We start from the raw sequence: 14,990 nt of genomic DNA on the forward strand, positions 1-14,990 counted from the left end.
GAACCGAAAAAATTATCCTTTTTTTTAATGTATGAATGCTTTGAAAAAATGTGTGTGTTTTGTTGTGAAAAAAGTGTGTAAAATATTTGTCCGTCTCCTTCCTTTCGTCTCCCCACCCACGCCACAGCCAGAGCACTGACCCTTGGGACGGTGTTCACACATCTTGGTTGTGCCATATCAGCCTTTACACATCATTTTTCTTCCCCATTCCGAACAGCCTAAAAAAATTTATTGTTTGTTCTAAAATGATTTTTTGAATATCATTACAATAAGTATCTTTAAAAAAAACATTTTGATAAATAAAATAAAAAATTTAGCAAAAATATAAAAAGTAATTTCATAGTATCCAAGAATAATTTCATAGTTTATAAAAAGTTATTATAATATTAAAATAAATATCTTTATTATTTTTTTAAACATCTAAATCACACAGCCGCTAATCTATACTCATAAATTTATATCTTTTATACATCACGATACTTGAATCTTTACAATTTTAAGAATTGACGCATTTCCAATATACTAATATTGTTGAACTATATTAGCCATTTAAACTTTATTTTCTGTTTTTAATTTGTTTACTTAAAAAAAGTTTAAGATATCTTTTGTCATGATTTTTTCATTCAAAATAAAAATATAAAATTAAAACATCTTTTTCAAATAGATAAATGAAAATCATAAAAGGCAAACAATAGCTATTGCTAAAAATATGTTATTGAGATTTCATAGTTATATATACATATAAATATAAATATATATTAAGTTTGGGTACAAACGTCCACATGGATCTACCCGATTGGTTATGGATGACCCAAAACAAAGCCCTAGAATACAAGCATCAATAATTCATCATTCTCCTAATCCCCTCTGTATTCTTGCTGGCAACAACACTCTCTTCTCCATCTATTTCTATCTCTATATCTCCGATTCCCTTAAACCCTACACAAAAACATCCAAACACCTTGCAATTCCAGGTGTTATATTATATCATCATCATCATCAAACTTCATATGCCCTAAAAATCCAACCACAAAACATGTTTAATCTTCAACCACTTCTATCCCCAATTGTTTTTCTGCTCACAATTGCCACCGTTTTCTGCATTTCAACCTCCGAAGAAACTAAAACCATATACGAAGTTCTTAAATCAAACGGATTGCCCATGGGTTTGTTACCCAAAGGTGTCACCAATTTCACCATTGATGATTCCGGTCGATTCGAAGTGCATTTGGATCAAGCTTGTAATGCTAAGTTTGAGGACGAATTGCACTACGATCAGAATGTTTCCGGTACCTTGACGTATGGTCAGATCGATGGATTGTCGGGTATTTCCGCCCAGGATTTGTTTTTGTGGTTTCCTGTTAAGGAAATCCGGGTCGATATACCCAGTTCCGGATTGATTTACTTCGATGTCGGTGTTGTTTCTAAGCAATTTTCTCTATCTTCGTTTGAAACACCAAGGGAATGTTTGGCTTCTTCAAATCAGCTCATCGTTCAAACTGTATCCAAGGTAATTTAATATTCCAATCCAATCCAATCCAATCATCTTTAACTTTTTATCGTGTCAATTTCTTCTTAATCTCACCTTCTGTTATTGGGTTTCTGCTAGTCAGCTCAATAGACTAACTGTTTCATTCTGATATCAATGTAATTGGTGTTCATAAGAATTTTGGGGATCAGCAATGGTGATGAAAAAATTAATCTTTTTTTGTTCTTGATATGCTATGCAGACTCTATCAAGAAAGCTGGGAATCCAGAAAAGCAAGCATCAAGAACAGTTGATGACACTTTTATGAAATTTGAAGCTTAAAGATGATTGGAAGTGGCACAATTTCTCAATCAAGTTATGGGTATTTCCATTTCTTGCATCTACACTTGTTCTTCAGGAAGTCAAAAAAAACAAAAAAAAAAAATCTCGTGTGCTTCCTTTTTCGGTTTTCTTTGTATAGTGTAGATTCTGCAAACTAGTCTCGAATGTCAGCTTCTGTCTATGCAACATTTTCACAATGGATTGAACTTGAAGAAAACACGATATATACATAAACACACCATATAAGCAAGTGACAAAATGACCTTGCTTCCATGATTCATTGAGATTCAGTCCTATCGGATTTACACAAGGAATGCAAGTTCTTATACAAGTGGAGCAAGGATCAAAGGTTACAAACCAGGTGATGACACGTGTTTATTTCACTTAAATTCATTAGGAATATGAACATAAAACATTTGTTGGCAAATCAGTTCTCTTTTTGTAGTCATAAGTTTCTTTGATAGAAGAAATAAAGGAATAAAATTGCATTCTTGTTGTCACCATGTCAATCTTTCACGCTTTCTTATTGCAATTCCCTTAACCCAAAAGCCAAATGTTATATATAATTTACATTTATTTTACAAGTTTAATACATTATTGAGGATTGTAGGTTGCTTGTAGATAATGTAGGAGTAGAGAAGAGAGGTGGGTAGTTAGTAGATTTAGTCACCTACTTATGTTGGTGAATTAAGTAATAAATTTAAAGAAATACATTGTCAATATAATGGTAGGTTAGTAGGTCCATCTAACTTTTTATAGACCATTTGAATGTTTTTCTAATTATTTATATAAGTTAAAACTATAAATCATACATTTTGGACATCAAGGTTGTTTTTGTTAAAGGAGACCGATCAAATATTTTAGGGTTATTTTGAATGAAGAAATTTAGGAGGGTATTTATGTCTTTTCCTAAACATCTGTCTCATCTTCTTCTTTTTTGGATGAGACGAAAAATTGTAATTTTTTGTCTGGTCAAAGGTCAAAATGTTAAATTATGTATTGTCATGTGTAAATAAATATGTGTAATAAAATATTGATGAAGAATTTAAGATTATTTAAAAAATTAGTATTTGAGTGGTAGGAGGAGATGGTTTAACTTTTGTTGCAATGTTTATATGTATCCAAATCATTAGTGAGATGTAGATGCTTGAAGTGTACTTGTTGTATCAATTATGACTTACTTTTGGTCCAAAAAAATACTCTTGTCTATGGAATATGTGAAAATGGCTACAAGCTTTATTTGGACCACTAAAAATTTGAAAACGGTTGCTCCCCAAACTTCTATATCAAATAAAAAATTATTAAAATTCAATAAATTTGATACTTTGATAAGATTCGGTTTTTGGAAAGAACTTATTGATTTGTTAAGGTTCCATTTAAGCATTTAATAATTATATTCGTTATTGATATTTTGTAGCTCCAAATCTTCAATAATTGACTTTGTAAATTACCGTTGTGCCCTTAACGTATCTCCAATAATTGACTTTGTAAATTACTATCACGCCCTTGACACTGAAAGTGAGATCAAGATTGAAGATTTCGACTATGTTCATATCGAATATGATCAAGTTCTCACTCAAAACACAGAAATTATCATTTTTGTTCTATATCTTGCTTGAAGTTGCTAATAGTCGAGTTATGTCTCTCATGTCATATAAAGTCATTATGCTCATAAAAGAATCATCAAATTTATGTAAAATGTTACATTTATTGTATTTAATGGATGCTCAAAACCTCTTAATATATGCTACAAAATTTAAACACTAGATGCTAGCTTCGAAAAGATGATCACCAAAAACAATCTTGTTCTGATGTTATTAACAATGAGCTAGATGATCACCTTCTCTTTTCCTCCACTAATTCATGATAAACTCATAAAGTTGAAATCATGGGAAACAATGAAAACGAAAAGTTTAATGTACCATAATAATATGGTTGTTTAACAAAAACATGCTAATCTCAAAATCATGTAAAACAAGTGGATGATTACACATGACATTCAAATTTCATAAAATCAACATTTATCATGTGTAGTCGTCAAAACGTGCTTTCACTAATCAATACTTATTTTTAGTTTTTAGTAAAAGTAATAAACAATATTGAAACCTCAGGTTGACATGTAATTTACACACACACACACAAAAATACTACTTGAAGTCGTATTAGACGTAATGTGCAAGCATCCAACTTCAACATGCTAATAGTATATTTAGGGCATGTTTAGCAAAAACAAGTTGGAAGTTGTTATTTTTATTTGTATAAAAATATTTGACAAAAGTAGTGTTAAACTTTTAAAATGTGTAAGATTAGATAAAATGATATTTGAATAATATATAAGTGGTTTATTTGGGTAACATGCTAATTTTGTTATTATAGGTACGAACTTTTCTTATAGGGCATGTTTAGTACTTGGCTTTTGGCTTTTAAACAAGCTCGAATTAAAGAAAAATTTTCGTCTCGAAGGGAGTTTAAACCTTTTATTTTATACCAAAAACCTTATAATCCACAAATTATTTCAAGGAGCATTTATAGAAAACATTATTCACTGAAATGACCATGTAAGGATCCACTTTACCATCACGAATTAGTGATATTAATGTTTTTTGGACAAATATACACACAAGGAATTCATGGTTTGCATAACTATTTTTTACCAACTACCCTAATTGCGTTCTTGCGAAGGATGCTTGTGAAATGAATTTATACTCGTGAGTTATAAGTTGACAAGTTAATGTATATGTTTCACAAACAGTTGGTCACTCTTATATCTCTTTCTATTTAAGAATTTATTTCGAGTGTTGTTGTTTAGAAAATTGTCTCCTATGCCATATTGAATGTCCGAAAAAGGGAAAGTATTTGTAAGTTCCCTTAATACCATCAAAGGTGATTATCATTGTGAAGACAAATAAATTGTGCCATTCTTTATCTGCATAATCATCCAAACTTGTATTGTCGTATCAAATGGCTTTTGTCCTAACAGTAAGGAGTGACACTCTTAAATGAGAGATCATGAGTTTAAGTTTTACTAGAAGAGATATGTGGTAATTAGAAGTATGTTAGTTTGTACTTTCAATATATATATATATATATATATATATATATATATATATATATATATATATATATATATATATATATATATATATATATATATATATATATATATATATATATATATATATATATATAAAACTGTATTGTGGTTGACTATTTCCACCTAAGATGCATGATTGCATTTTTGAAATTATGCATAATTGTGAAGAAATCGAAGAAATATACTAAAAAAGATATAGAAATAATTGCATGTATAGACACGATAATAGAGATTAAAAAAAGATTTTATGATGTTAAAAATAAAAAATAAATAAAACATTGTGGAAAATAGATATTCAATGCCAATATGGAAAAATTCAAACTTCTCCACGAGTTCCATCAATATATTGATAGCTTATTAACATTTAACATTTAACATTCAAATCCATCCAATCTTTAGCCAATAATAATCAATCAACTTTAAGAAGTCAATTAAAATAGCCTTGGAAGGAACTAATTTTTCCAAGAACACGTCACCACAAGCTTCTAAACTCAAGTTGTCATAGGTAGTTAAAGTCCAAAGTCTTCATGTTCATAACGCCACTTATCCAACAACTATAGGAACCAATAAATATACAATGATTTGAACATTAAATTATAAAGTATAAATTAATATTAAACCCAACCTATGTAAGGAGGCTTGGACCAACTTGCAAACGGGACCGGTTTTTCTCGTTAAAATATGTCATATAATAGATGAGCATAAACGTCCATTTTTCCTTGAGAGCTCGCATCTAATAGTAAAAGACTTCACATGGTGATATGTTGTTGCTAAATGGGTGAAGCTTGATTAGACATCGATCTTATTGATATTTTTCAATTTAAAATGCATAAGATTACTTAGTGGTGTTTCTAGAGCCACATTAATACTCGTGATCATTATCACATAAAAGATTTGTCCAAAAGTCGAGGACTCATGTGATCATTTTCTTATCATCTTCCTTATTCGACTCAATATTTTTTACCGCATACTAAGACTAAGAGGAGTGGTGACACTCTTGGCACCTTGCCACATAAGTATTTTTAATGTCACATCATTTTTTTTTTTAACACTTACACTTGACATTTTATAAGGAGTGGTAACACTCTTAGCACTCAATTTTTTGTATTTTCTTTTTTCTAATTTAATTTAATTACTTTATTTTAATAAACAAATAATTTTTATTTAATACACAAAAAAACACACTTCATTTTATATATATATATATATATATATATATATATATATATATATATATATATATATATATATATATAGTTTGTGACATATATGAGTTTTGTTTTTTATTCTCATGCAAATAAAGCTATAACATTTTGCATGCAACCAAACGGACTTTTATATATATATATATATATATATATATATATATATATATATATATATATATATATATATATATATATATATATATATACACACACACACACTAGTGGTGTACCCGCGCAAAGCCGCCGCGGCAAATAGTTTCTTTCGGCGATTAGTTTTCTTTTCACGTTAGATAGTACTTTTCGGCCTTTTGACGGATTGTTTTGTGTCAGGTAGTTGCTTTCGGCAAATGGTTTCTAGCTAGGTGTTTAGTGGTGCAATGTCGCGAGTGTCGAATAGTTTCATTAAATAACTGAATTTACATTTGTAACATGATTTTGATGATCTTAAAAATCAAAACTCGTGTGAATCGGATTCAAAAATACAAAAAGATAAGTGTTTTGATACCGATTATTACATGGATCTGTGCCACCCCTGATAAAAACCAAACCGAAATGGAGAAAAAATAAGAAAGTTGAATCGGCTTCTTCAAATCGATTTGTTAAGAAGAAAAAAACCAAATCTTCTTCTTCAATGTATCCATAAGAAGAATAAATTCGAGGAAGAAAGCTTAAGAAATGCTAGCTTCTTCTGATGAGACTTTCAATGGTTCTCTTTCACTCTTAGAGGTTGGATGCTCTGAAAAAACATACAACGATGAGAGGCATAAATACCTCTTTTCACCCAATAGCGATTCTGATTCGGATCTGTTGTGAAGGAAATTCGAAAATTGGGAAAAAAAACAAACGGCAAGAGGAATTTGTGATTTTAAAACAGATAAGGGAACGTGGGTTTTAAAAATGAATCAAACCCATTGTGAGCTTCCTACCAATGACAATTAAGGGACCTGCAAACAAAAATGACGGATACATGAACATATTATTTCTACATTTTTTTTAATTAATTATACACCATATAAATATAAAAGCAATGCAAATAACAACAGATGAAATTGACTTTTATCACTTCAAAAGGCTTCATAAAACCCAAAGGTAAAACAAAATCTTTGATTACATTTTATTGGCAAGAAGCATATCATATGGTCATGTTGAAAATAATGTCTTTCTTTTTAAGCATATTTTCATAAGATCATACATTTTCGGTTGGAAAGTTCAATATCATTTTATTTGTATGAACATTAATTCCATCCCTGAAAAATCCCCAAGAAATTTAGAAAACCCATCACTATAATGCATGTATATATAAATTCAAAGCTGAGAAGTTTCTACAACTTAAAATTCAGTATCAGGCAAAAAAAAACCCTTCAAAGTCGGTGTCCAAATGGAATTTTGAATCAGGTAACATCAAAAAACTCATTTTGGAATACCCCAATAGTAGATTCCATCGTCTTTTCTATAGGCTTGAAGATATTCATCATCATTAAATAAGCAACTGAAAGTCATGATAACAAACAAAAACAGAGGAAAAGATTATACAAAAAATCGACAACATGTTTGCAAATTCCAAAAAGTTCCAACACCGATGTATATGAAACCCTAAAAAAAAGGCCTAATAAAAAGGGTGGTGATTTACCTCTGCGTGAGACCTTATACACTAGACCTAAAATTTGGAGGTTGAGTCTTTTCCGGTAAATATGACTAAGTTGCTACCAATAAGTGTCGTCGATTGACTTCTATCTGAGCCCTGCAAAACCATCAAGAAATGAACATATGCTTATTTATTAAGACTAATATGTCCAGGATATTATACGATCACCACACGACCATGAAATTGATTAGATTTTCTATCAAAACCCATATGTTTGAACTTCTTTTTCCATCTCTTTGACTACTTGTTTTCTGAATATAGCTACAAAAATAGTTCAAACCAAAATGCAGATCAGACTAATACGTATTTTAGGAAGATAATAGAAAGGTAGAGCTTAAATTTACCAAGTGAAGAGGTAGTTTCAATCAAATGGTAAGCAACATAAGCACAGGCTCCATCCAAATTTATCCTACATGAAAAGAACCATAAATAAACAGATCTGAGGCTAGAGAGATAAAGGAGGGTTAACTTATTATTATAATATCAAAAATTTTGAGTAAACGGAGTGTGCTAGCAGAACATTTAAACGATTGCACTCAGTAGTCTCAACTTGAACATGAAGTTTTGAACAAATTTTAATTTACAAGCAGCCAAAATGAATATAGTCCCAAACAATGAGTTATAGTCTAATTCCATTCCTGTGGTAACATCTGATTACATGGATTGAAGGCGATGAAAGCATTCAAACTTAGGGTTTTGATTTTCTAATTCGTAAAAGTGAGAAAACGAACCTTTAAAAGTGAGCTGATATGGACGGAATGAAGATGACAAAGATGTTGGCAGCGATTGGTGATTGAAGGGGGCAACGATGGGGGATGTGCGTCTATTAACCCAAAAAGGGTAACTGTACCTGGTGGTGGTGATGTGGCGCGCAATGATGTTGGCAGCGACAAAGGATGCAGAACTGCAGATGGTGACGATAGGTCAACCATATGTGATGTGGGATGGGTAGAGGAGATGCTTGGCAGTGACATTATATTAAAAGGGAGGCATAGGAGGGAACGAACGATTGGGAACATGCCGAGATTTAAGAATGTAAACTTCAAAATTTGAAAATTGAACGTGTGATTCAAAGATAATGTCGATTCAAAGGGAGTTGATTATGTTAAAATTTTAATATTATTTTATTGATGGTTAGTTGTACAATAAGCTTAATAGTTTGGACGTCTTAAAAAATAATATTATTATATTCAATCTATTTATAGAAATAGTGAGATTTCTTTTAAAAGATAGTATATATATATATATATATATATATATATATATATATATATATATATATATATATATATATATATATATAGTTTGTGACAGATATGAGTTTTGTTTTTTATTCTCATGCAAATAAAGCTGTAACATTTTGCATGCAACCAATCGGACTTTTTCTTTCAGCTCGCTAACACCATGACGACTCAAAGATGGTGAGCCCCCTAGCGAGAGCTAGGGGCGGTGTTTCAATGTACTTGGCATCCTTGGCACTTGGCTTGGCACCTTCGACTCCGCATAGCCTAATAATATAATATATTAGACTAGCATAGTTTATTGTACTCTTATTGTATTTACTTGTTTTTTTTGAGGTGTTTGTTGTAAATTTAACCTTTATATAATGAGATCTATATAATGAGAGTAACCCCCATGGTCTATTGACATGGAGATTAATCAATAATTTCATGGTATCAAGAGTCAATCTCCTCACTTTCTAACCGATTTCATTCATTTCTTCTCTTCTCTTCGGTTTCCCTTACCCCTCCCCCCTCCCCTCTCATCGGTTTTTGATCATCTCCTCCGCCACCCTCATGGTCGACGCTTCTTCCTCCACCGACTCCACCCTCCCCATGAACACCATCCTCCACCTTATCACCATACGTCTCTCTTTCACAAATTACTTGTTGTGGGTTAATCAAATGGTTCCCCTCCTTACCTATCAACACCTTTTTGATCATGTTGACGACACTTCTCAAGCCCCGTCATCCCACCATGTGGTTGATGATAAGCCGACCATGAATCCGGCACACGCGGAGTGGCTAGCCGTTGATCAATGGACCATTATTTTGCTTTAAGCCTCTCTCATCAAATAGGCCTTTTCTGAAGTCGTAGGTATTTCATCCGTCTGTGCTATTTTGTTGACTTTGGAGGCCGCTTTTGGGAACTCCTCCACGGAGCGGGTTCAGAATCTTCACGACCAACTTTGCCTCCTTACTAAAGGCACCGCCTCTGTTTCCGAATATTGTTGAAAATTCAAAACTATTTGTGACCAACTTGCGGCCATTGGTCATGCGGTTCATGAGTCGGACAAATCTCATTGGTTTTTGTGTGGACTTGGGGTCACTAATTTTCCACTTCCATTCGGGCGTCCCACACCACCTAGAATTTTCGAGATCTTTCTCAAGACGAAGGACATGAGTTGTTTCTCATTTTGATCCATGGGACTTCGTTACTAGCCGTTGCTTTCTCTGCTGCCTCCGACGTTAATGCGTCCTCGGCCTTAGCGAGTGGTGGTCAAGGTTACGGTGGTGGTGGCTGGGGAGGCACTCGTGATGGTCGTAGTCGTGGGCGTCGCCCTCCTCATTGTCAATTATGTCTCTAAAATGGCCATTATGCGAACTTGTGCCAGCAACTTTCTACTTTTTCTTCTCCCTCTCCCGCAAATGAATCAAACCTTGTGAAAGCATTCCTTGCAAAGTGTAATGTCAACAACTCCGGTCCGGATTGGTATGCTGATTCCGGTGCGTCCGACCATATGGTTTCCTCCTCGGTTTCGGTTAATCAACCCGAGCCGTTTGGTAGAGATGGTTCCGTTCACTTTGACAATGGTAACACGCTTCCTATCTCTTCTATTGGATTCTCTTCTTTTACTAATGGTATTCATTTTACGGGATGTTTTGGTGGTTTCCCGTCTCTCGAAAAAATTATTATCGATCCATTAGTAAGTTAACATATGATAATGATGTGGATGTTCTTTTATCCAAATCTTCTTGTTATATTCAGGATCGGGAAACAAAAAGGGTTCTAGCTCAAGGAAGGTGTAATCATGGCCTCTATGTTCTTTCCAATCAACCGCTGGCACATGCGTTTTTTGCTAGATGTCGATCCTGTTAGTGTAATGTCTTCGTTTTTCCTCTTTGAAAGGTTCCTGTAAAGAAAAGATTAGAAGCAAACGAAGTGGTCGAGGCTCGAGTTGGACTCGATTCCCTTAAACAGATTCTCCGTGTTCCCATGGTATAACAACCTTAGCAGTATTGTGTACTGCCGGATATTACCACTTGTCTGAAAGAATCGCCGGAAGCAGGAGTACAGAGAAGGAGGAAAAAGAAGAGTATTTTCATTCGTGTGTTTGAATGAGACGGCAAGGTCTTCTTTTATAGTTGAATCGTGTAATGGAACAAATCACTAATTGATTGAGCGCTTAATACCAATAAATGTCATTAATTACGCAATTAAAGCATCCATTACAGAATTAAAAAATAGGGACCAAAACTGTCAAGTTTAGCAAAAACGATTTCGGAGCTGCATTCGTGTCCGCAGGTCGCGCCCATGCACGAGTTAGGTGTTTTTGGTCTATGAAATCCAAGATTTGCACCCCCTACGTGCGGTTAGGAATTGTATCATAACCATAGACACAAGCTTGTAAGCCTTTCATGCATTCAAGCTTATAAACCTTATTTTGTTTGGTCTTTCTACCAGTGTAGGAATCATTCCCAGATTCCTCTCTTTTTGCTAAATTTATTCTCAAATACCCATCTTTTAGTATCGATATCTCATTCACATATACTTTATTTTGGACATATAATATAGCATTTCGAAGTCCTCGTGGAGGAGAACAGAAATTCACTTAGAGTTAGTTATATATACAACATATGTATATATTTATATATGTCCAAAGTTAGTAAAAAATATAAATATTTATACTAAATTTTCCATCAATCCCCCACATGAATGGAGATCTATCTCTGCACATCCAATTTCCAAACGAAATTTTCAACAGTTGAATCCTACATAGGATAGGTAGGTATTACCCTTTGAACCCTCCCTTAAGAAGTTACACTTAATCTCCTAGCAATTAGTAGATCTTGATGTCTTTGAACTAAGTTGCCATTTATGTAGACGACAATGTAAATCTCACATGATTCTCCCTGACAAAGTCATATCCTCATAGACGTGTTCGTTTTGGTCATGAACACTAGTCTGGTTCTGCAAGAGCTTTTGGAATTGTGTCCCTATAATTCACCTCGAAGTGACACCACTTCTCTCTCACATAGGTGATTCCAAGAATCATTAAAAACCATATGTTTAGCCTAATTTTTTCACTACATATAGGAATGGACTAGGAAGTAATGTTAACTCGCCTATAGTGACATGCCTCACTCATACAGATAGGTTATCCTTTTGAACCCAGATATTGGGATCTCCAGTCTTCTGGGTAAGGTTTCCTTCGTATGAATTTATTCATTCATGGGCTTTAGTCCCATTCCTCTTGACGACTTATAAACTACATCTCTACTCAAGCCTTTTGTAAGCGGAGCCGCAATGCTATCCTTTGACTTCACCCAGTCAACCGTGATAACCCCCGTAGAGATTAGTTATGGTATCGTTTTATGTCTACATCTAATGTGCCTTGATTTCCCATTATACATTGTACTTTGAGCTCTACCAATTGCCGATTGGTTATACAATGTATACATATCGCCGTCACCATCTTGGGCCATTCGGGAATGTCCTCTACAAATTGACTTAGCCACTTCGCCTCTTCAGCACAAATATCTAAGGTGATAAATTCAGATTCTGTAACAGCCCGGAATTCCAGGTATCTTTATAGTTTTGATTTTTTGTGTTTTGAGAGGGGACTCGTCGAGTTGGAGCTCAGACTCGCCGAGTAGGGTCGCGATTCTGGACGCGGGATTCGTCTGGACTCGGCGAGTCCAGGATATGGACTCGGCGAGTCTGCGCTGTTTAATGAAACCCTAATTTCTCGGGTTTGCGACCTATTTAAAGGGCCTTATGGCCGTCATTTGTACCCAACAGTCCATAGAGAGAAACCCTAGAGTGCTTTAGCGATTTGAGAGAGAAAGGAAGCATTTCTTGACCTTTGTGTGTTGTTTAGCAAAGAAGAGGGAGGTTCTAGCCAAGAGGAGGCAAAGGAGGTTGTTATTCTGTGGATTTGAAGCTTAGATCTTCGATCTAAAGGTATGAGTTCGGCTCATCTTCTGTTTTGTGAAGTATATTTGGTTTTAGGGTTTCTTGTGACCTTTGTTGGGTTGATTGGATGGCCAAATAGTCCCTTGCTAGCGATGAGGCTTTGGATCTAGATCCATAGAGGTCCAGAGGGCCTCATTCATCAAGCTTTATGAAGAGCAATGGAGGTTATGACCTTGAGTAGTGATATTTGTTGATAATCCTTCATATATGGTCATATAGAGGTTGTATGTGCACCAAGTTTGGGGCTTTACGTGGTGAATCAGTCTAGGAAGGCCAGATCTATGAACTGTTGGAACAGATCTGACCTTAGAAGCGAGTTTGAGTGATTGAATGGCATGGACTCGCCGAGTTCGATGAGCAGACTCGGCGAGTAGCTTGAAGATTGCCTTGGATCGGCCAGTGAGTGGTCCAGTCGAGTCATGGGTAGACTCAGTGAGTCAGGGCGAGTTAGAGAGGGTTGACAGGTGGACTGAGTCGAGCTGGGACTCGCCGAGTTGTTCTTGAGACTCGGCGAGTTGAGTCGGGGTGGCCCCGCGATTCTCCCAGGTGGAACTCGTCGAGTCAGGGGAAGTACTCGACGTGTAAGAAGGGAATCCTAGAGAGTTGGTGAAAACGTCTAGACTCGCCGAGTTGCCCTTGTGCACTTGCCGAGTCCGGTCAAAGTTGACCGTTGACCGTTGACCAGAGTTGACCTGTGTTTGACTTCTTAGGGATAGTCAAGCTTAGAAGATAAAAGTGTTAATAAGAGATGTATGATGTTATAGGGAGATTGTAGCTCGGAGGATCGAGCACTAGTGATTCTGGGATTTGATAGCTATCGATATTCACGAGGTGAGTCTTCTCACTATACTGTACCCGGAAGGGTTTGATTGTGTGACCGGAAGGTCGGATATGATATGAGACATATGTGCTAAATGTGATATGTTAATTGTTATATGTGCTATGTATGATATGCTTAATGGGGGCCGGAAGGCATTGTAATGTGGACCGAAGGGTTGGCGTGGGTAGGACCGGAAGGTTTACCCAGCAGGGACGGAAGTCCCCTGAGACACATGGACCGGAAGGTCAGGGCCTGGAAAGGCGTATGTGCGTAAGTTGTATTTTGCGGAACTCACTAAGCAATTATGCTTACAGTTGTTGTGTATGTGTTTCAGGTACTAGCGAGGACCGTGGGAAGGCGCCGGCGTGATCTGTACACACTGATAGATGATTTATGATCTTGGGATTCATATGATTTGTATTATGATATGACACGTTGAATGTTTATGCCTTGTTTTGGATGAAAACACTTTATTTTGAAATGAAAATTTTGTTTAAAAAAAAAATTCCGTTGTTACAAATTGGTATCAGAGCCTTGGTTTGAGGGATTCGGGTGCACCTTCGGGCGTAACTGAACTCAAACCGAGGATTTGAGGAAAACTTTTAAAATAAAGGCATAAAAATTTTATAAATGATTTTGTGGTAAACAAGAATGAAGCAGTGTGTACGATCAGCCAGCGCCCGAACGGTGAAGATCCCCAAAATACCTTACAATGTTATGTTAAGAGATATGATATGATATGAATTGTTATGCATGCTAGGAGACTAGGTATTCATGATAGGACTAGAGTGGCCTGATTTGTGCACTACTAGAAAAACAGCCTTTTACGACGCTCATTGCGCGTCGTAAAAGGCTTAGACGACGCGCAAATGCGCGTCAAGGAAGGCCCTGTCATAAAGAGAGACGACGCGCATTTACGACGCGCATTTACGACGCGCAATTACGACGCGCGTTTACGACACGCAATGCGTATCAAGGAAGGCCCTGTCATAAAGGAAGACGACACGCATTCGCGTGTCGTAACCTTACGACGCGCGTGTTAATGACACGCAATGCGTATCAAGAAAGCCCCTGTCAAGAAAGGCCATGTCATAAATGAAGATGACACACATTTTTGCGTATCATAATTTTAAATGTTTAAAAAAAATATTATTTATAGATTTACTTATTTTCAAATTAAATTTGTATTTAATGTTTCATAATAGAAAATAAAATAT

General features: G+C 35.1%; 1 protein-coding gene across 1 annotated transcript; it reads left to right on the forward strand.

The window, feature by feature from the left end:
* The first annotated feature begins 764 nt into the window (after window positions 1–764).
* On the forward strand, window positions 765–2,313 carry LOC111900120 (uncharacterized). The gene is made up of 2 exons (XM_023895993.3): window positions 765–1,510; window positions 1,731–2,313. Exons 1-2 carry the CDS (start codon window positions 803–805, stop codon window positions 1,794–1,796), a joined length of 774 nt encoding a protein of 257 aa, XP_023751761.1. The 5' UTR covers window positions 765–802; the 3' UTR covers window positions 1,797–2,313.
* The last annotated feature ends 12,677 nt before the right edge of the window (window positions 2,314–14,990 follow it).

This window comes from Lactuca sativa, chromosome 8 (genome assembly GCF_002870075.4).
Source record: "Lactuca sativa cultivar Salinas chromosome 8, Lsat_Salinas_v11, whole genome shotgun sequence".
In the NCBI taxonomy this organism is placed as follows: domain Eukaryota; kingdom Viridiplantae; phylum Streptophyta; class Magnoliopsida; order Asterales; family Asteraceae; genus Lactuca; species Lactuca sativa.